Source organism: Dendrobates tinctorius, unplaced genomic scaffold (assembly GCF_039654945.1).
Source record: "Dendrobates tinctorius isolate UK_male_01 unplaced genomic scaffold, ASM3965494v1 ptg000032l, whole genome shotgun sequence".
NCBI classification, from domain to species: Eukaryota; Metazoa; Chordata; class Amphibia; order Anura; family Dendrobatidae; genus Dendrobates; species Dendrobates tinctorius.
In genome coordinates, this window is record NW_027361700.1 from 10,648,574 (window position 1) to 10,672,063 (window position 23,490).

The following is a 23,490-nucleotide window of genomic DNA, read 5'->3' on the forward strand; positions in this document are numbered from 1 at the left end:
TCCTGACTTGACTACTGCAACATCCTGCTCTGTGGCTTCCCCTCTAACACTCTCGCACCCCTCCAATCTATTCTAAACTCTGCTGCTCGACTAATCCATCTGTCCCCCCCGCTATTCCCCGGCCTCTCCCCTCTGTCAATCCCTGCACTGGCTCCCTATTACCTAAAGACTCCAGTTCAAAACCCTAACCATGGCATACAAAGCCATCCACAACTTGTGTCCTCCATACATCTGTGACCTCGTCTCCTGGTACTTACCTGCACACAACCGCCGATCCACACAAGATCTCCTTCTCTACTCCTCTCTTATCTCCTTTTCCCACAATCGCATTCAAGATTTCTCCCACGCATCACTCCTACTCTGGAACTCTCTACCACAACATATCAGACTCTCGCTTACCATGGAAAGCTTCAAAAAGAACTTGAAGATCTACCTTCTCCGACAAGCCTACAACCTGCAGTAACCACCGATCGACCAAACCTCTGCACGACCAGCTCTACACTCTCCTACTGCATCCTCACCCATCCCTTGTAGATTGTGAGCACTCATGGGCAGGGTCCTCTCTCCTCCTGTACTTGTCGGGACTTGTATTGTTTAAGATTACTGTACTTGTTTTATTATGTATACCCCTCATCACATGTAAAGCGCCATGGAATAATGGCGCTATAATAATAAATAATAATAGACCCTTGCAAACCTTCCCATATGAATGATTCATTTTCCTTACATATCAGTTACTAGAAGCTGTTCATTTCTGTAACATTACCATTTTGCAGCTATGGTAGGGTTTCCTTATACAATATGACTCAGATTTGTTCAAATAAAGAGGTCATTATGTGGCATCAAATGAACTCCTGTTGATCCAGCATAGACGAGGTCTCAGCAGCGCAGAGGAGTCTGCACACTGCAGATAGATCTATCAAGCCTCAGGAGATGCCATTCACTGTGCTGTGTGAGACACTGCACGGAAAGGTCTGCAGCCTCAACCAGATTATTTATAGAGAAGGCTTTTGTTAACAGTATCCACACTCCAGCTAAAAGCAAACATTGGATTAGGCCAAGTTTATGTCAATAAAACACATTGGACTTCCTTCCCTGATGTGGTTACATTTTGATGTCTGAGCTAAGCTAAGTTACCCAGAACTGCTCCACAAGGCAGAAAGAAATGTGAATATTGTCAAAAAAGTGAGAACGTTTCAATCAATAGCCCATTGAAGCAGTACCATCTCCAACACATTATTGGAGTACTGTGCGGAATATCGGCTAGACATATGTGGGTTGTCTCGAAATGTAATGCATAAGATATTTCCATTGGGATTTATTTGCAATTTATGTGTAGACAATGTAAAAAAATAGAGAACTCTTTTAATTTGTCCTATCAGAAAGCTCTTCCTAGATGAGATAACCTTTCCTCCTTCTTCACTACTGCACCCATGATACAGCCAGGGAGAAAGAATAAGGTCTATGTGAATATTAGAAGGATGCAACCCATCCTATCGGTCAGGGTTTTCATCAATGTGTCATCTTCATCCCCCCTCTTTACCACCATTTTTTGTTTTCATAGCATTGATAATGTTAGTCATCTCTTCTTTGTTCCAGAAAACTCATGTAAAGCTGGTCCTATGGATCTGGTCTTCATCATTGACAGTTCAAGAAGTGTTCGACCATTTGAGTTTGAAAACATGAGAAAATTTATGATTGATATGGTGAATTCCCTCGAGATTGGACCCACTCACACAAGGGTCGGTGTGGTGCAATACTCTAGCCAAGTGCAAAATGTGTATTCTCTCAAGTCATACTTTACAAAGGCTGAGATGCACAAGGCCATCAATGATATTATCCCTCTAGCACAAGGGACAATGACAGGTCTGGCAATACAGTATGCCATGAACGTTGCATTTACTGTTGAAGAAGGAGCTCGACCACTTTCTAAAAGGATTCCCAGGGTCGCCGTTATTGTGACTGATGGCAGACCTCAGGATCGCGTTACAGAGGTGGCTGCACAAGCCCGCGAAGCTCAAATTGAGATCTATGCTGTTGGTGTACAGAGAGCAGATGTTAACTCTCTCCGGGCAATGGCATCCCCTCCAATTGATGACCACGTGTTTTATGTAGAGTCATTTGATCTAATTCAGCACTTTGCAATCCAGTTCCAAGATAAGCTATGTGGTGAGTAATGCTACGCTTTATAATATTGACTGCATATGGTTCTCCAAGATCCCAGTCTCTGTAAAAGCAATTTTCCAGTCCTGATGTCAAATATTTTATGGAAAATCAGTACCTACAGGGGCATCATACCTGCTTTTTACTTTCTCAGATCTTGCTTCTTGTCTGCTTTTCAGTTGCCTTATGGCAGAGCTGTGATCTGTGACTACAACTTAGTAACTGTTCCTACCAGGTGTCTCGGGTAGTTTGAGACACACCTCCTGCTTTATCATTGGTCCAGACTGCTGCTCTCGACTCCCCATGCAGCTTTGCATCCCCTGATTGGCTGCAGTGTAGAAACACCCGTTTGTCCTAGGCCCACAAGAAAATCAGTGCACAATAAGCTGGTTTCCAGTGTAGCAAGAGCAGAATGAGTATAAAATGTATAGATTTCTAATTCATCAGGTTTTTCCTATGTAATCTGAGAGCAGCACAATGTAGGGACAAAGACCCTGATTCCAGCGACGTGTCACATACTGGGTTTTATTTTGCAGTTTCAATAAAATCACTGCTTCATCAGCTTGATAATATCACTACAGGACTAAGTGTCTCGTACCTCCTTGTCCAACCACTCCCACAGCTGCTTAGCAGCTTTCTGTCAATATACACAGACTGCTACCAATCAGTGGTGTGGGCGGGGTTATGCAGAGCTCAACATTCCGAGCTCTGCCACATCTGCAGCAGAGAAAACTGCAACCTTATCTCAACTGCTGCACCTTAGTAAACTAAGTGATACATCACTGTTATCAGGGTCTCAGACCCTACATCATGCTGTTTTTAGATTACATAGCAAAAATCTGCTGACAAATTCTGTTTAAAATCACTGTGTGGTAAGGCAAATGCCAATATTCATTAAATTCAAATATAATATTGGCTTTTGCCAGAGGCAGCATCTTTAAAGTATGTTTCTCACCCCACTTTCCCACTTAAACCTTACATAAGCACCTGATATTGCGAATATAAAATACAAGTGCTGTGTTATTAATGTTCATGTTCCTCAACACAAGAAATCCATTAAAATATTCAGAACTCGCTCATTTAAAGAACATAACTCCTTTTCTTTTCAGGTGTGGACATGTGCACTGAAATGGACCATGGATGCCAACATACCTGTGTCAGTATTCCCAGCTCCTACTATTGTGAATGTAAACCAGGCTACAAACTTAATGCAGATGGAAAGACATGTTCTAGTAGGTGCATTCACCAAATAAACTTTAATATTACTTTATTATTTACTGCAGCTTTACTGGGTCAATTATCCGGGAAACTGAAGGATATTTTTGAATGTATCCCACCCACCAATGCGTTAGCGATCACTCTCCTATGGCTCCATATGAAAGCTTATCTTTTACTATCAACACTTCACTGGACATTTTTCTAGAGTGGAAAATTTTCTGCCGCTGACCCCCACATCTGATGGTCATGAACTTGGGTAATCCTTATATCGTGGCTAAAACTCTTACAAGTAACCCAGACTTTGCAGGTAGACGTTTTCTGCAATCTTTCCGGCAATGTATGAGATTTGGATATAACTTTCTACATCAGTGAGGGTTGGTTACCAGAGATGGCTGATCCAGAACAGTAAAGTTCGGCGTCCGTACCGAACACCTACTGTTCAAGCATGGTCACCAAACATGGACTTCACCAGGAAGTCTGTGTTACTGTTCAGGTTCAGCCCCCGAATAGTGGATATTTGTCACCCTGTCATGTGCATGACAGTGCAGCAAACTCTGCTTCTGATCGGCGGTAATGATTTAAATGACTGTGTGAGGCCGCAGCTGTGATTGGAGGTATAAAATTTACATCTGGTCACTGGCATGGACTGATGAGACTACTGCTCCCATCTGCCTACGCCTGCTGCTGCTATTAACTTATAGACCCCTATCCATTACTAAGCCGTGGGCTTGATATCACCAGACAATACAAAGGTGACATCAACCCCACAAATATGAACCCCACTTGTCACCACTACAGGGCAGTGGGAAGAGCTGGGCAAAGCACCGGAATTGGCGTATCTAAAAGATGCACCTTTACTGGCTGGTTATGAGGAGCCAAAGTCAATGGTCCCTTACCAGCCTGAAAATACCAGCCCCCAGCTGCCTGCTTTAGCAAGGCTGGTTGTCAAAAATGGGGGGAACCCCACAAGCGTTTTTCTAATTATTCATTTAATTAATTAAAAAAGGGCATGGGGATCCCTCTATTCTTGATAACCAACCTTGCTAACGCTGAAAGCTGAGGGTTGCAGCCCCTCATTTGACAACATGGGAACCACAGCTGTCTGACAGGAGGTAATGATTTTACTGAATATCAGAAGTGGTGTTTGCCACGCTATCATGCACATGACAGCGTGGCAAACATTGGATGTTCAGGCCCCTCATTTAAGTGAATAGAGTTCAGGTCCGGGTACCGTTCTGGTACCCGAACACAAACTTTTTTAAATGTTTGGTTGAACCCACAGGACCTGAACATCCAGGGGTCCTCACATCTCTGTTAGTTACAATGAAATCAATAGGATTTATAATAAATAATAATATATAAATAGTCAATGATTATTTTGTTACAACAGCAAATATGTGCTAAAAAAAACACAAAATAAAAAAAACTTTGTTTTGCAGTAATTGACCTGTGTGCCCAGGGAAATCATGGCTGTGAGCAGCTCTGCGTCAGCTCTCCTGGATCTTATTCCTGTGCCTGTAGAGCAGGCTATAAGCTAAATAATGATAAGAAGACTTGCTCAGGTGAGTACTAAGACCTAAAAGTCACTCCAGGGACTTGTGGTTTCATGTAAACCATTACCGAGTTTATGAAAATTGGAACCAAAAAATGTTGTACCCTCTACATGTGAAAGTTAGATTTTTTCCTCTAAGCTTATTATGTGTATATTGTGAAACATTTTGATTATAATACCATGTGGAATGCATACAAATCCTACTTACTGCACGACCAGCTCTGTCCTTGCCTATTGTTTCCATATCCATCCCTTGTAGATTGTGAGCCCTCGTGGGCAGGGTCCTCTCTCCACCTGCACCAGTCGTGACTTGTATTGTGTAAGATTATTGTACTTGTTTTTTATTATGTATACCCCTCCTCACATATAAAGCTCCATGGAATAAATGGCGCTATAACAATAACTAGTAATGATATTGGAATTTTTTTCTGCTAATTTAACTTTTTGAAAATTAATAAAATATAGGGTAAAAGATGTTTTTTTTCTCCTAACTTCTGTTCACATAACATCCATGTATAGTGCCAAGATATGGCTGCCAAATATTGCCTCTGTTCTATGCTGTATCCAGCCAATATTCTTTTTTTAGGTAACGCTCATAAAACTGACATATAGTTCCTACATAGGGCTGTAATGATTACTTACAGTGTATACCAAACATTGCGTAATATTGTTGGGTACTTTGCTAATATTCCCTCAATTAAATGTGATTATAAAAATATGGCAAAACACAGACACATCAATTATATCAGTAAACTCTATCACTTCTTCTCATAGAAGCACTCCAAATAAACTTGTTACTGGCTAAACCTATGTATATTTACACACTCTGCGCACAATTATTAGGCAAGCTAGTATTTTGACCAAATAATCATTTTTATGCAGATTTCCCAACATCAAGCTGTATAAACATAAATGCTCATTGGATGAAGCAGGTCAGGTGATGTGTATTTGTGTAATGTGGAGGGTGCAGCCTAAGGATACAACACCCTTCATCAAGGTGTGCTGAATTATTAGGCAGTTGACTCAGAAAACTCAAAAATTGTCTTACAGAGGGATGCAATAGTCATGAAGTTGCTAAGTTCTGGGTTAGCCTCCTATCCTCTTATGCTGCCATATTCCAAAACTGCAACCTCCCTGGAAGGGCCCAAAAGTACAAGGTGTTCAGTGCCCAGAGACCTGGCCGAGGTAAGGAAGGTTGAAGCCTGACCACCACTGAACAAGACACAGAATATGAAATGTCAAGACTGGGACAAAGAAATATCTATAGATAGATTTTTCTAAGGTTTTATGGACTGATGAAATTCTGGAATGTGACAGCACTGGAGGATAATGGCTTCTTAGTCGCTTCCTATGTTATTCTTTTCATACCTTCAGCAATTATTCTGCATTTTTTTCTCAACATGTTTTTGCGACCCTCTTGACTATTTGCAACAAAACTGTTGACGGTTCTGTGATCTCAACTCAATATCTCAGCAATTTCAATACTACTGTATCCCACTGTGACATGTGCAACAATTTTTTTACTTTTTAGAATCAGTTAAATCTCTTTTTGGCCCATTTTGCCTGAGAGAAAACAAGCTGCCAGATAATTCTGCACACCTTGATAAAGGGTGTTGTATCCTTAGTCCTCACCACTTCACTACACATCACTTGATTTGTTTTATCAACTTTTATACATCTTGGAGTTGTAAAATCTGCATAAAATTCTGCTATAGTCAAAATACTCACTTGTCTAATAATTGAGCACACAGTATATGAATTTTAATGTAGGTGCATTAACATACAGTACTTCCACAGTGTGTTTTATGGCCTAATACACACAACTATGTCTTTTTTTCAGCTATAGACCTGTGCTCTTTGGGGAATCATGGCTGTGAGCATATTTGTGTCAGTTCCCCTGGATCCTACTCATGCGCCTGTCGTACAGGTTACAAACTCAACAATGACAAGAAGACTTGTTCAAGTAAGAACATATTCTCATATTCTTAGTATATAGAAAAATTAGTTATCCCTAAATGCATGGGCTGATTTAATGTTTAAAGGGGTTATCTGTACTAAACTATTATTGGTTAATAGTGTGAAGACTCCGTCTAGGATCCATATTTATTAGCTAGAGCGGAGTGCAACCTCAAATATTATAGGTCTCTACTGGGGACCTGGCATGTCCAGATATTACATACAGTGGGGAAAATAAGTATTTGATACACTGCCGATTTTGCAAGTTTTCCCACCTACAAACAATGAAGAGGTCTATAATATTTATCATAGGTACACTTCAACTTCAATTGCATGAAATAAGTATTTGAATTTGATAGTAGAAAAACAGAACTTAATATTTCGTAAAGAAATCTTTGTTTGCAATTACAGATGTCAGACACGATGTTTTGGCCCATTCCTCCATGCAGATCTTCTTCAGATCTTTCAACATTGAGTTTCCGCTCCCCCTAAAAGATTTTTTATTGGGTTCGGGTCTGGAGACTGGCTAGGCAACTCCAGGGCCTTGAAATGCTTCTTACGGAGCCACTCTTTAGTGTGTTTCGGGTCATTGTCATGCTGAAGACCCAGCCACGACCCATCTTCAATGCTCTTACTGAGGGAAGGAGGTTTTTGGTCAAAATCTCGCTATACATGACCACATCCATCCTCCCTTCAATGATGTTTCCCCCCACTGTGCTTCACGGTTGGGACAATGTTCTTGGGGTTGTACTCATCCTTCTTATTTCTCCAAACACAACGAGTGGAGTTCATACCAAAAAGTTCTATTTTTGTCTCATCTGACCACATGACTTTCTCCCATGCCTTCTCTGGATCATCCAGATTGTCATCAGCAAACTTCAAACAGGCCTGGACATGTGCTGGCATGAGCAGGGGGACCTTGCGTGCCCTGCAGGATTTTAATCCATGACGGTGTAGTGCGTTACTAACTGTAATGTTTGAGACTGTGCTCCCAGCTCTCTTTAGGTGATTGACTATGTAATTCCATGTATTCTGGGCTGATTCCTGACCTTTCTCAGAATCATCCTTACCCCACAGGGTGAGATCCTGCATGAAGCCCCAGACCGAAGAAGATTGATAGAAATCTTGTGCTTCTTCCATTTTCTAAAATTGTGCCAACAGTTGTTGCCTTCTCAGTAAGCTGCTTGCCTATTGTCCTGTAGCCCATTCCAGTATTGTGCTGGTCTGCAATTTTGTCCCTGATGTCCTAAGACAGCTCTTTGGTCTTGGCCATGGTGAAGAGGTTGGAGTGTGACTGATTAAGTGGACAGTTGTCTTTTATACAGGTAACGATTTCAAACAGGTGTAATTAATACACGTAATGAGCGTAGAGTAAGAGGGTTTCTTAAAGAAACTCTAAAATGTCTGTGAGAGATAGAGTTCTCCTTGGTTGGTAGGTGATCAAATACTTATTTCATGCAATAAAATTATTAATTATTTTAATATTATACAATGTGATTTTGAGCTTTTTATTTTTAAATTCTGTCTCTCACAGTTAAAGTGTACCTATGATACAAATGTTGTATTTAGAGTATGCACCATTTCAGTGATGCCAGTACTGAAGGCCTACTGTAATAGGCTGCAGTTCTCACACTTCTCTTGGGCGTCCGAGTTTAATCCGAGGGAAGTTTGAGTGAAGCAAGTTATTAGTGGCTGCTGATTGACTGCAGCACTCATTTAGCACAACAATGTCATGCAAGCACATGGAGACCTGGAGTCAACATCATCCTAACTGTGCCGAAACGGGAGGTTGAATATCGCTATATTACAGTATTTAAGATGGGGTTGTCCAATTAACGTACAACTCTTGTAAGTTACAATGAGCCTCTTAGTTGAACATAATGCATTATAATTATAATAGCTGCAATGTTTGAGATTCTTGCTTTTGTTGTGATGATATTTATTTGGCAATCTGGATACACACATACAAACAATGGTGTGCACCACTAATACTTCCACATTATCGTGTCTAATGTAAAGTGTAGTGTAAGTTGATTGATTTGTGGTATTGGCATATTTTATACAGAGGATTACCAAAACCAATTTATTAGAAGTATAGAGGTTTTAATTTCTTAAACGTTTTTTTTCTGAATTTGAATATTGATGAGCTATTCTTTGAATATGTGATCAATATCAAATAGGTGGAGGTCCAAAACCCAGCACCCCCACAGAACGGCTGTTTGCAGCTCCACGGATTTAGACAGCTAAAATACCACAGCTCCATGTCCTGTGTACTGACCATTCTCGTGCACTGCTGCTCAACTCTAATGAAATGAATGGGATTGGTTTTAATCTGGAATTATCTCTTCCTAGTGGTAGACCTGTGTGCTCAAGGCAATCACGGCTGTGAACAGCTCTGTGTTAGCTCCCTTGGCTCATATTCCTGTGCCTGTCGTACAGGCTTCCAGCTAAACAGTGACAAAAAGACTTGCACAAGTAAGTAGACCATTATATTAATATTTTATGTATATTCAGAAAATTTGTGGCATCCATTGTCTTCTGTTTGTGATATATCTACCTCCTAGCATAAAACCACTAAGATAAAAAGGGTACGACTAATTGCCGATGACTTTGCTTTGTGCTCTGTAAATTATTGTGGAAAGGTATGAGTTTCAGGAGTAATGTACAGTATTACAATTTATTTTCAGAGCTTCAGTTCATTGGGAAATAGTGTACGGTGTACAATGGGTACAGAAAGTATTCAGACCCCTTTAAATTTTTCACTCTTTGTTTCATTGCAGCCATTTGGTAAATTCAAAAAAGTTCCTTTTTTTCTGTACATTCTACACCACATCTTGACTGAAAAAAACAGAAATGTAGAAATTTTTGCAAATGTATTAAAAAAGAAAAACTGAAATATCACATGGTCATAAGTAGTCAGACCCTTTGCTCAGTATTGAGTAGAAGTACCCTTTTGAGCTAGTACAGCCATGAGTCTTCTTGGGAAGAGGCTCGGACTGGGGCTGAAATTCAGCCCTGGCATTTGAAATCACACAGGCCCATGTTGTCCCCGTCCCCAAGCACCAGATGGGATATATTACTAATAATACCCTGGATAGAGGTAAGCAAGATTTACTACAGGACCAATATTTCTAATGATACCTGTGGCCTGCTGGCGTAAGTGACGGAGTCAGCGACTTTGTGCTCCATCACTACTCTTAACAGCATGGGTGTCTTGAGAACATTGATTCTGCCAACAACGTAGCAGACCAGGCAGCCCATGACCAGACAGGCCCGTCTGGAATTTGCCACAATTGTCAGATGGCCAGTCCGGCCCTGCTTGGGAATGATGCAACAAGCTTTTTACACCTGGATTTGGGGATCCTCTGCCATTCTTCCTTGCAGATCCTCTCCAGTTCCGTCAGGTTGGATGGTTGTAAGGGGGTGAGATAGAATTACCACCTTGCTCCCCTCCCTCCTGTTGTTCTTAAATGTGTTATTAGTTATTATATCCTTTATCGATATCGGAAGGTACTGCTACATAGCAGTATGTATTACCGTCCACATTTATGGTACTGCCATATTTGTATATGTGTTACCATTCCTTGTATACCTTTGTAAATGATGTTGCATTCCTGTACGTGTTATCATTGTATGTCCTGTTATGTAATATTGAGTATTGTATTTATGTTCATTTGGTAGGGAAAGTCTATTGCACACTTTGGACAATAGAGGGGGGCACTATAGTTTGCAGTTCTTTATAACTAAGGGTAATTGTAGTACTTGCGGGAACCACTAGATGGGGCATACTAGTGTGCACTGTAGGTGTAGTTTATAGTAAAGTTGTAGGGGGTTAATGTAGGAGTAGCTGCCAGGTGGTAAGCTGCAAGTCTTAGTGAAGCTTATTCAGACGAGGCCAGGGTGCCTGAAGTGTCCACATGGGCTATAGACCCAGACAGCCTGGCAGCCACGCAACTTTAAATAGCTGCAGCCCACGTTATCCATGACCACTGGGCATCATTGCAGTCAGCCAGTACAAGAGAAGAATGATGTGGCGACTCATCGCCTGAGCAGATGTCTTTAGGGCAGGAGTCGGTTGGAGAGAGAAGTTGAAGAAAGTTGGAGCTTCGACGGGAACCATACAGATAGGCCGGATGCTTTTCCAGAGGCAACCAAACTGGGTGGCTGATGATTTCGAGTCTGGGGCGAAACAGGCAGAAGGAATTGTCATCATGGCGAGGTTAGGCCAGAAAGGATCTGGGGAGCAGTCTAAGACAGTCTGGCCCGGACATGTTTCACATAGAAGCGTCAGCAAAGGAGGGAAAGATGAGGAAACCAGTGAATTCCATGATGTGCCAGCTGTGGATGTAACGTGTGAAGTATTAAGTAAAGAGAATGTTCAAGTCATCCTGGACTGTGTCTCCCATTACTGGGGGTCGCCTGGAAGAGGGACCGTCGCTGCCTGGGAAATGAAACTGGAGACGCAGGTACACTGAGAAGTGGAATACAGTTTTCTGTGAGGGAAGATCAGGATACAGATGCTTCAGTGACTCTGGCCATGACTACAGTCCTGACCTCCCCTTACATGGTGAACATGGGTTGGCAGCCCTTTTCAGGTCTTTCCAGAGATGCTCAATTGGGTTTAGGTCAGGGCTCTGGCTGAGCCAGTCAAGAATTGTCACAGAGTTGTTCTGAAGCCACTCCTTTGTTATTTTAGCTGTGTGCTTAGGGTCAATGTCTTTTTGGAAGGTGAACCTTTGGCTAAGTCTGATATCCAGAGCACTCTGGAAGAGGTTTTCATCCAAGATATCTCTGTATTTGGCCGCGTTCATGTTTCCTTCAATTGCAACAAATCATCCTGTCCCTTCAGCTGAAAAACACCCCCAGAGCATGATGCTGTCACCACCATGTTTCACTGTTGGGATTGTATTAGGCAGGTGATGAGCAGTGCCTGGGTTTCTCCACCCATACTTCTTAGAATTATCACCAAAAAGTTGTATCTTAGTCTCATCAGACCAAAGAATCTTATTTCTCATAGTCTGGGAGTCCTTCATGTGTTTTTTAACAAACTCTATGGGGGTTTTCATATGTCTGGCTCTGATGAGAGGCTTCCGTTGGGCCACTCTGCATAAAGGCACCACTGGTGGAGGGCTGCAGTGATAGTTGACTTTGTGCAACTTTCTCCCATCTCCCTGTTGCATCTGTGGAGCTCATCCACAGTGATCTTGGGGTTCTTCTTTACCTCTCTCACCAAGGCTCTTCTCCCACGATTGCTCAGTTTGGCTGGACGACCAGGTCTAGGAAGACTTCTGATGGTCACAAACTTCTTCCATTTAAGGATTATGGAGGCCACTGTGCTCTTTCGAACCTTGAGTACTGCAGAAATTCTTTTGTAACCTTGCCACAATTCTGTCTCTAAGCTCCTTAGCCAGTTCATTTGAACTCATGATTCTCATTTGGTCTGACATGCACTGTGAGTTGTGAGGTCTTATATAGACAGGGGTGTGCCTTTACAAATCAAGTCCTATCAGTTTAATTAAACTGGAGGAGTAGGACCATCTCAAGGAGGATCACAAGGAAATGGACAGCATGTGACTTAAATATGAGTGTCTGAGCAAAGCGTCTGAATACTTATGACAATGTGATATTTCAGTTTTTCTTTTTTATTAAATTTGCAAAAATTTCTACATTTCTGTTTTTTTCAGTCCAGATGGGGTGCAGAATGTACATTAATGAGAAAAAAAGAACTTTTTTGAATTTATCAAATGGCTGCAATGAAACAAAGAGTGAAAAATTGAAAGGGGTCTGAATACTTTCCATACCCACTGTATATAGCAGAAAAAGCATGGAGGACATTGATGGTGCGGCCTTACACACTTACATTAGTTGGCTGATCATTATAAAACCATGGAGATAATTTTTAGACCAAGTTACAAAGATCTGGATCAGATATGACAATACTTTGATTGACTGTATGGTTGGTCATTGTGAACTATTTGACTAAAATGCTGACTCAAAAGCATGGAATAATATAGCACATCTATTAATAAAAGGAAGAACATTTACACTAATAGCAAAAACAGTGTTTCTTATTCTGAAATATGGACTTGCTTAATTATTGTTCAAATGTTAGCAAAGGCATCATTTACTTTCTGCCATACCCACTTACGTAGTCAACTCTGGGTGGTCTACCTGAAGTCATGTCTAATCTTAGCTAAACATATAAAGTAACTTTTAGGCAAATGTTCTTTTGTTTGTGTTCCTTTACCCTCTTAAAAAATATACACTCAACTTTACCCAATAGAAAGAGGGAGACAAGCCATTGCCCGACATTGCTAATAATGGCTTGTCTTCCAACAAAACAAAGGATTATACAAGTAAAAACCTCATATGCTAGAATTAGCCTCCCTGATACTTGCCAGTGAAGGACTGCCAGGATGCCCAGTTTGCATTAGATTATTGTTATCATTTGTCTAATTTGTATGGGTATCTATAGTTTGTTTTATCCCGAGTTTGTCAATGCTGAGTAGGAGACAAAAAATATAATATTGATTAATATACAAAAAAAATTCACAAAATGGTTTGAAGTCAATCCCAATCCTGGCAAGTGATTTTATTCTCTGTTGTCAACCTTTGCCTATTGCCACTCCTTTACTTTTGATTGATAGTTCCACGTTATTGAAACATTACTGCGTCCTGTGCTAGAATCTCACATGTTTACCGGGAGTTTCAAGTTCTGTGGATTTATGGTACTCTCCCTTCTGTCGGCAAAGTCCTTGTTCATGTACTCCGCATGTGAATAAGACAGTTGCCTAATCAAGGAAGATCCATCAATCTTGGGCAAGAGGAAAAGTTTAGACAGGGTTGCATCAAAAAAAATCAGAGAACTTTCTGGAAATGGGATTGCTTTCATAGGAATTATATTTGTATTTTGGGTTCACATTTGTTTTCTCTTCAATGGTAAGTTAACTGGTATGGTACATGAGGTTTTGTCCCTTACCCAGTGCTGTCATTGCTGTATTCTCCATCTATCTTTTATAATACTGGAGACTTACATAGATGAGCAAATCAGTTGATAACTATCTGACAGAACCAGCCTTCATGTGACCACCATAATGCTTCCACTTAAGACAAACCTGAGAACCGAGCCCCCCAAAATTCCTAGTCTTTTCTTAATCCCAGTGTTGTTGTTGGTACACTTTTATGTTGTGCTTTTGATTAGTAAGTTGATGTTATAGTCAAGTGACTCTTCACAGACAGCATTTTTCTGGTCTTGATTATGAAACTGAAGAAATCCCATAAAGACAACAAGGGGCTTTTATTTGAATCCTGCATGAAAGATCTGTCTGAACTAGATACCGGTGCTTGTGTCATTAAAACAATAATGAAATCAACTTTCATGTTGATCCAACTGGAGCTAAAACTACCTCATTTTCCTGACCTTTTTCCACAAAGATTCCTTTCTGAAACATCAAATAATCTAAAATGTCTTACATTCCTGCAGATACTGTGAAGACATTATTACAAATAATTTGATGGGGTTTGAGGGATCCAAGTCACATAACTGTGTATTATTAATATCTGTCTTCTGGATTGTAGTGATTGACTACTGTTCATATGGGAATCACAGCTGTCAGCATGAGTGTGTGGGTATCCTGAATGGCTATTACTGCCGCTGTAATGAGGGCTACACTCTTCAGAGCGATGGCAAGACATGTCTGTGTAAGTGGAATGTAAAGTCCCGTCACATTATGGGTGTTCCCAAATGGGTCACCTTTGTTGATTCCATATGTGTCCTTGATTAATTTCTTCATTAATAATTATATGGTGGAAAATAGCCATAAGGGCGGTTGATAAATTGGTGAATATCAACCACTTATCACAAAGCTGTTAAATTTACTGCTCCCTACCCAAGTCAAAAATGTTCCCAATGACTTCTTCTGTTCATACAGGTGCAGTATGTAGATACATTACTATGAATCCATTTTTCAGAGTGGTTTGGACTCCATATTATTGGTGAAACCATTCACATGCAGGACATGTGTAACTCCATGGCAAAGGATGTCTATTTTTCAGATTCTGTCATAGAAGACAAGGGTTCACAAAATATTTTTTCTGATTTGCATTTATCATTTGTACTCACCTTACATTCACCTAACATTATCATGATATTATCATTCCAGGAAGAAAATAAGTGCTGTGTTGCCTTCTTTAGTATATTAATATGTTCATTTCAGGTTTCATAATAAATAATAAATTGTCTAGTAACAGGATTTAGGAGGACATCATCCCCATGGAGCTTGTCTTCATTTTAGAATTCATGTAGACTTATGATCTGTAACCATGACTGTCTTAAAGATGGAAATATTTCTCAATTACACCATACCGGTCAACTGTTTGAAATGGTCTGGTAGAAGACTCAGCGCACTATCCAAAAACATTTTTTGCATACAACACCCCTTTTATAGACTTTGCCCCCTGTGCATATGGATACCAGGGTCAGTCTGATGCTGCAGCATCCTGGCACTGGGAACAAGAAACCAGTAGAGAGCACTGGTTCTCAGGAGGTTCTGGGAGACTCCTGTGATTTGTAGGTGATTTGTCAACTCCTTTCACTGTCCAGCAGCTCTACTTTTTTTCCCAGGAGCCTTCCACGTGTTTGAGGAGAGTTTCCAAGTTTGATATATATCTCGGTACATGTAGGCTGCTTACAATAATCTTCAAGTTTCTATCTTTCAATGGCTGGCCGTCAATAGAGGCTTTATTAAAGGTGTTTCCTAACTAGGATTTCTAACTTGGGTGTTCCTCAGAAAACAGCTACAGCAATTGATGCCACTTTTACTTTATGGTTGGTATTGTAGTAGGGGTTCCTCACAAAGATCAATTTCCTGTGAGGAGAGCATTTTTGGCAGTGGTTTAGCTGTGGTGAAAATGTTGGGAATTATTTCTCTATGGCCATCTAGTGATCTTAAAGCCATACTGTGTATACAGATATTTGATTGACTCCCTCATTTTCAGTTTCCTTAGGCATCTTAATTGTTCATCACCTCAAATATCAAAGTTGCTTCTTGTTTATATAATCTAAGTACAGAGAGTCGATATCACATTAAAATAAATATAATTTGATTAATGATTATTTTGTTAAGAAGCTACTTAGGAGGTTAAAAAAGTTGGTTATGGCATTTTCTATAACCTATGATAGTATTCTGATAAATTTGCTTATTTATGATCTTAGACCATTGAAAATTTGTTTTTCACAAACCTCCGTCAGTCAATCGATAGCGAGATTATCATTAGCCATCATTTGTTTATACAGAAATTCCCATACTCTTTCGTTATGTCCCTCTCCAGTTGTGAGACCTTATGGCTTTGATAAGTGCTCAATGTAATTTTTCTTGGCAGGATTTACAGTCTAGGGCCGTTCGGGCAGGAAATCATGAGAACAGTAGTTAAAGTTCCATATTTAATTTCAGACTGGAGACGATACAGAAGTTAATACACTCCATAAACAGAATGGTTTGCTCCAACAAGAAAAAGTTTCAATGTGAAGAATGCAAAATAATTGTTTTAGCCTCTGTTTTCATTTCTTCAGTTTATGAATATCATCCTTCACGTTCATGGTTTGCAAGCCTGGTATTTCCTGTTTAGTCACTTCTGAAAGAGAGTAACCACTTCTGTAGACATCTTAGCCAACTTTCCTTAATAATAAATGACACAATGCACGGAGAATCATTCACCCTGTTTCAAAGGATGATTAGTCTTCCATATTTCTAGAAGCCCAAGGTAAAATCTCCTTTTTATCCATGAAGACCACCATATGTAGAAACATGTAAAGGACAAGAAGGCAATATTCTGCAAAGCTATGTTCATTTTACATATATAGTATACCAATGTGCCCATAAACTGTCTTTACCAAACATATTTGACCACCATAGGTCAGTATACCTTTGCAACTGTAGCGAAAAGTATAGTTAACTATGCTCTTCAATACAAGGGGATCCCATCAAAAACATACAGTATTACCATGTTATCTTTTTTACAATGAGACTCAATGGCAGACCTATGTTACTTTGAATATATTGATGGCTTAAGTCCAATGCCAGTTTGTAAACATGGATGCCGGATGCAAATGTAAGCCATGAATACAGTGTGAACAGAGCGTTACTATAATAATCTACCCAGTGAGAATGAACACATGACCACTATGCATAACTATTATACAATTTTAATTTTTCAAAAGGGCTCGGATCAAAAAAGCGATATTGCATGCCAAGAAAATAACATCAATGTTTTCTCTTCTCCATGGACAATTACAATCTGTATTGTAATTTCTAATATACTTTCAGCTACTGACATGTGCAATATTGTGGATCATGGCTGTGAATTTAAGTGTGTCAGCACACCTGGATCATACCACTGCATTTGTCCAGAGGGACAAGAACTGCAAGCAGATGGAAAAACCTGCAATAGTGAGTATTCATGTGCCAGGTGCATGTTGTCTGTAATGATATATATACTTTACAAAGAGAGAACAATAAGTCAACATCACACTACTTGTACCGACCATACGTATAGCTAACTAGCTAACTCTTCCTCCACCAAAGAGAGTAATTTATATATAATCCATAGTAGAGATTTAATTTTCGCAAAAGGATTTAAGGGTGTTAGCTAAATTACTATCTGCGGTAGATGAAGAGTTAACTATACATATGGACATTAGAACTATTGTCACTTTGACATATACAGTGGGGCAAAAAAGTATTTAGTCAGTCAGCAATAGTGCAAGTTCCACCTCTTAAAAAGATGAGAGGCGTCTGTAATTTACATCATAGGTAGACCTCAACTAAATTTCATCTCAATACTTTGTGATATATCCTTTGTTGGCAATGACAGAGGTCAAACGTTTTCTGTAAGTCTTCACAAGGTTGCCACACACTGTTGTTGGTATGTTGGCCCATTCCTCCATGCAGATCTCCTCTAGAGCAGTGATGTTTTTGGCTTTTCGCTTGGCAACACGGACTTTCAACTCCCTCCAAAGGTTTTCTATAGGGTTGAGATCTGGAGACTGGCTAGGCCACTCCAGGACCTTGAAATGCTTCTTACGAAGCCACTCCTTCGTTGCCCTGGCGGTGTGCTTTGGATCATTGTCATGTTGAAAGACCCAGCCACGTTTCATCATCAATGCCCTTGCTGATGGAAGGAGGTTTGCACTCAAAATCTCACGATACATGGCCCCATTCATTCTTTCATGTACCCGGATCAGTCGTCCTGGCCCCTTTGCAGAGAAACAGACCCAAAGCATGATGTTTCCACCACCATGCTTTACAGTAGGTATGGTGTTTGATGGATGCAACTCAGTATTCTTTTTCCTCCAAACACGACAAGTTGTGTTTCTACCAAACAGTTCCAGTTTGGTTTCATCAGACCATAGGACATTCTCCCAAAACTCCTCTGGATCATCCAAATGCTCTCTAGCAAACTTCAGATGGGCCCGGACATGTACAGGCTTAAGCAGTGGGACACGTCTGGCACTGCAGGATCTGAGTCCATGGTGGCGTAGTGTGTTACTTATGGTAGGCCTTGTTACATTGGTCCCAGCTCTCTGCAGTTCATTCACTAGGTCCCCCCGCGTGGTTCTGGGATTTTTGCTCACCGTTCTTGTGATCATTCTGACCCCACGGGGTGGGATTTTGCGTGGAGCACCAGATCGAGGGAGATTATCAGTGGTCTTGAATGTCTTCCATTTTCTAATTATTGCTCCCACAGTTGATTTCTTCACTCCAAGCTGGTTGGCTATTGCAGATTCAGTCTTCCCAGCCTGGTGCAGGGCTACAATTTTGTTTCTGGTGTCCTTTGACAGCTCTTTGGTCTTCACCATAGTGGAGTTTGGAGTCAGACTGTTTGAGGGTGTGCACAGGTGTCTTTTTATACTGATAACAAGTTTAAACAGGTGCCATTACTACAGGTAATGAGTGGAGGAAAGAGGAGACTCTTAAAGAAGAAGTTACAGGTCTGTGAGAGCCAGAAATCTTGATTGCTTGTTTCTGACCAAATACTTATTTTCCACCATAATATGCAAATAAAATGAAAAAAAAAACAGACAATGTGATTTTCTGGATTTTTTTTTCTCAGTTTGTCTCCCATAGTTGAGGTCTACCTATGATGTAAATTACAGACGCCTCTCATCTTTTTAAGTGGTGGAACTTGCACTATTGCTGACTGACTAAATACTTTTTTGCCCCACTGTATATACAGTATAGAGCGGGAGAGAAAGGGAGAGAGATTGAGTGAGAAAGAGAGAGATCGAGCGAGAGAGACATCGAGAGAGAGCTTGAGAGAGAGAAACTGAGAGAGATATCGTCAGAGATCGAGAAGAGAAATTGAGAAGCAGAGAGAGAAATCCATCCCAGTTTCCTCTGGAGTGACACAGTCTTGGCATTAAAATGTAGCTCCAATGGAATCTGGCACACGGACAGTGAAGTAAGATGTACTGGGCTCGGCTTTATATGCGCTGGAGCTGCTTTGTAGTGGTAGGAACATATGGCTCTGGAGAAGACCAGGACCACCTCTTGACTCTTTAAAGGTAGTGCTCGCTATGTTTATGACAATTTTTATTTTATGCTCTAAGGACCATTTCAGAAATGGAGACTTGTAGACAGCTATTGTTATATTTAGAGATGGTATATTTGATGACAAATTCTCTTTAAGAGTCTCCTGTTTCAAAACAAATTGATTAATATTTCCAGCTATTCCAAATGTATTAGTGTGCCTAACAAAAATCCTCCTTTTGCCAACTATCTATACGTCTTACTTTACACTTTAATAAAGGGGTTAGTAAAAGTGTGTCTTATTTCTTCTAAATTGCTCAGTGGAGTTTATTATAGCCATCCTTTCCCCCGACTCAACATCTCCAATGCACTCCAAAAGTGATTGGTCTTTTTTGAAGGCTCATTTGAGTAATATAGTGTAATAATGGCATGATTTTCTGTTTTCTAGAATGCTCCACTGGATACGTCGATTTGGTATTTGTGATTGATGGTTCTAAAAGTGTTAGACCCCAGAACTTCGAGCTTGTGAAGCAGTTTGTGATTAAGATCGTCGATACCTTGGATGTTTCTGCCCATGGCACACATGTTGGCCTTGTTCAGTACTCTAGCCGTGTGCGCACTGAGTTTTCATTGAACCAGTTTAAAACTGCTAAGGATATCAAGAATGCTGTAAATAACATCGCTTACATGGAGAAGGGCACCATGACCGGGCTGGCTTTGAAACATATGGTTGAGCATAGCTTCTCTCAGCAGGAAGGTGCCAGGCCAAATGTCCCTAAAATAGGTTTGGTGTTCACTGATGGTCGTTCCCAAGATGACATCTCTGAATGGGCCAAAAAAGCCAAGGAAGCAGGTAAGAGAAGACAAAATGTTTGGGAAACATAATGTGCGACCTACAGTATATTTGACTTAATGTAAGTACTAAGATGCTTTAACTGACACAAAATCAATCAAGATTGAATCACATGGATTTGCAAAATTTCACATGGTGCAGGGACTGTGCTACTGTATGTGTTAGTACATTTTCTACATTCTGGGTTTCAGGAATTACTATGTATGCTGTGGGTGTTGGGAAAGCAGTTGAAGATGAACTCAATGAAATTGCATCAGATCCTGTGAACAAGCATTCCTTCTACACAGCTGACTTTACTACGATGAATGTAATTGCTGAAGACCTAAAACTTAATATTTGCCCAGGTAAGATGTACAGACTAGAGAGGTTTCTCTTCCTATGGTGTGTAAAATGTAAATTATGATTATCATTTGCTGACATCAACTAACATGTGTTAAAGAGGCTTATGGACCCTCTCCCGCAGTCCGATGATGGAAACAACGTCACCATTGTTCATAGACTACTTTCAAACTCATTCACTTAACGTGAGTCTGTCAGTACAAAATGACTGTGAAAACCAAAAGAGGCACTTGATTCACCCTTGGTGTGACTAAACAGTTCAGTGCACCTTCCCACTTACTAGTTTTGCATCTCCGCACTCCTCTTCCTTGATTGATTGACAGCTCTGGCTTTACAGAAATCAGAGAAAGTTGGAGAAAGGTAAAATATAAGTGGGTTGAAAGGGGCTCTGAACTGCTTGGCCAGGGAGCACTGAAGCCTCGTGCTTAGCGTTGACAGTCATTTTGAGCAGACAGACTACCTCTAAATGAGGATGAGCTGCAAAACCAAACACGACATATTGACAAGAGAGATGCTGTTTATGCAAAAGAAGCACAACCCTTTTCTACTCTTGGACAACTCTTTTAGCATAACATCCTGAGCCAGAAAATCTATACATATTAGTAATACGTAATATAGTATGTCTATAATATTATCTTTATCATACTGAATCTACAGTATTTCTCTCTCTAGCTCAGGCACACAGATAACACGTCTGCCTGAGGTGATTTAGCCTAGTTGCAACAGGACCGACTTTTTGATAAGATTTACTTAGACAGGAATATGTCTAAGGATCCCTTTTATAATACAAATGTTCTCTTTAGGGACCGAGGAACAGTTTTCTGCATGAATTTTGTTTTATTAATGAAGCATAATAGTAAAGAAATTATACTTTGTATTTGCAGAGGAGATAAAGGGAGAGACAGAGTTTAAGAACCCCTGTGACTGTGAGCATCTCGTCAGTTTCCAGACAAATACCCTCACGACGCTAGGAAACCTGGCAGACAAACATATCCTTTCTATATTCTAGTATTATAATATTCATTCTAAATACAGGTGAAGGTAAAAATGGCTTGGTGCAAGCCACTCAGTATAGAAGATCCCAGGAGTTGCCCTGACCTTCACCCTTTAACCCCTGTACAGGGTTCTGGACTTACACAAGGTTCCCTGGGCAAGGGCCACAGAGGCAGCTTCTGTTCGATGATACAGACTGGCAGGAGTGGTGAGGTAGCCAAGTACAAACCAAGAGAGCAGAGAAAGTGCAAAATCAGAAGACTCAAGAATAGTTAGCAAAACAAGAGGTCAAAACATGAAACAAATACATTAGACAGGAGCTGAACTAAACCAGAGGAACACAAGGCTATATCTGGAAGCTTCCTGCAGTAAGCTGGGAACTTAAGTAGAGTGTGGTGCTTTCCAATAGCAGGGAGCTGATAACTCTAGCAGAACAGCACACACAGCCAAAGTGTCAGACAGGACAGCACTGCAGGTCCAAGTCAACTTAATCTTAGTGGCTTGGCAGAGCTGTGTGACACGCCCACCAGGGCTGTGGGGTACTCAGAACCGGGTTACAGTTCTTTGCGGAAGTTACGGGGCCGTGACCCGACTCCGAGGCCCTGGCTGTGCCGTAAAATGGGGAATATGTATATATTTAACGTGACGCCACCTGTGTTCGGCAACGGATGGCCGACACTGCTAAAGGAGACCACTGGGGCTGATGGTGACGCAGCTGGGATGGTTCTGCTCCCTACAGATGGAGCTGGCCCCCAGGGCTACCGGTTCCGTTTATGTCAGGCTTTGTGTACCTTGTGGTGCAGGACTCAGGGCTCAAGAGATCAATGGAGGACAGAAGGACTGTAGTTTTCTTTCCCTTTACCTGATGGTTGATAGTACAGACCGGGGCACTGTTAACAGATCGTATTGGAGAGCCGGACAGCCTGGAAGTAATTTTGGATACACCTGTCCAGGTAGGTACGGAGGCTTTCCTTCTGCGCTGTCGTCCCTTTTTCTTTGCTGCCTAGCAGCTCATCCTCCAGCAGCATATCCACGGCAGGTTAGTGTACTTTGTTCCTAACCTTCTCTATTTGACCACCGGGTATCACACCAGGAGCGCCACCTCCTCTCTCCTATTTTGTTCCTGCTGCTAACTGTCTCTCTCTATTTTTAAAAACAAACCGTTGCCCGCATGCAGGCAGCTCGAGCCTATCACAGGTGCTGCTCCTTTGTGTCGGCTCCAGGCTCTGGTATGCTGCTGTGCCACTGGGTATTAGATCGGGCCAGGAGACCTGCAGTCCCCTGCCCTCTGGATTTAGCTGCCAGGATTTCAGTACCCACGCAACCACGGACTCCTGTATCCGGTTCATAGCGCTCAGCTCTGGGGCGAGTTTAATCACAGCTCCAGTCCCCAGGTTCTGCTTGACTTCTCTCTTACTGACACCTGGTATGGGGACCCCTCCTTGCTTCCAGGCATAACATTACTCCCTGTGAGGGAGGCAATGTCACTGTGACTCCTGGGGTGCCACATGTGCCATCCAGAGCTTCTCGTTGAGGCACCCTTTTATCACCTGTGCCACCTGCAGAATGAATACAGTGGCACCTGGTGAAAGAAGCACAGTTCAGAGGATCAGGTCCTAGTGGAGATGTGACACTAGCATATTATGATGCTCCAGCATGCCTGGAGACTATTTTGCATATATCCAATTGGATCCATGTAAAAGAAGCACAGATTGGCCCATGGGAACTGGTGAAACCCCCAGTGGGCATGTGTACAGGAGTGTGCTACTACACACACACACACCCATGAGCAGTGGTTGGCACAATACACTTGTTTCATTATGTACAGATAAAGACAATATATCATCATTCATTTATAAAACTACCCAGTTCACTATTATATAGAAGCA

General features: G+C 41.1%; 1 protein-coding gene across 1 annotated transcript in view; it reads left to right on the plus strand.

The window, feature by feature from the left end:
* MATN4 (matrilin 4) overlaps window positions 1–23,490 on the plus strand; it is a 36,354-nt gene that overhangs the window by 7,634 nt on the left and 5,230 nt on the right. The window contains exons 2-11 of the mRNA XM_073572383.1: window positions 1,600–2,169; window positions 3,273–3,395; window positions 4,821–4,943; window positions 6,774–6,896; window positions 9,242–9,364; window positions 14,468–14,590; window positions 17,215–17,337; window positions 19,865–20,269; window positions 20,461–20,613; window positions 21,493–21,597. Of these exons, the coding sequence (XP_073428484.1) occupies window positions 1,600–2,169; window positions 3,273–3,395; window positions 4,821–4,943; window positions 6,774–6,896; window positions 9,242–9,364; window positions 14,468–14,590; window positions 17,215–17,337; window positions 19,865–20,269; window positions 20,461–20,613; window positions 21,493–21,597 (1,971 nt within the window). The remainder of the gene's footprint in view (window positions 1–1,599; window positions 2,170–3,272; window positions 3,396–4,820; window positions 4,944–6,773; window positions 6,897–9,241; window positions 9,365–14,467; window positions 14,591–17,214; window positions 17,338–19,864; window positions 20,270–20,460; window positions 20,614–21,492; window positions 21,598–23,490) is intronic.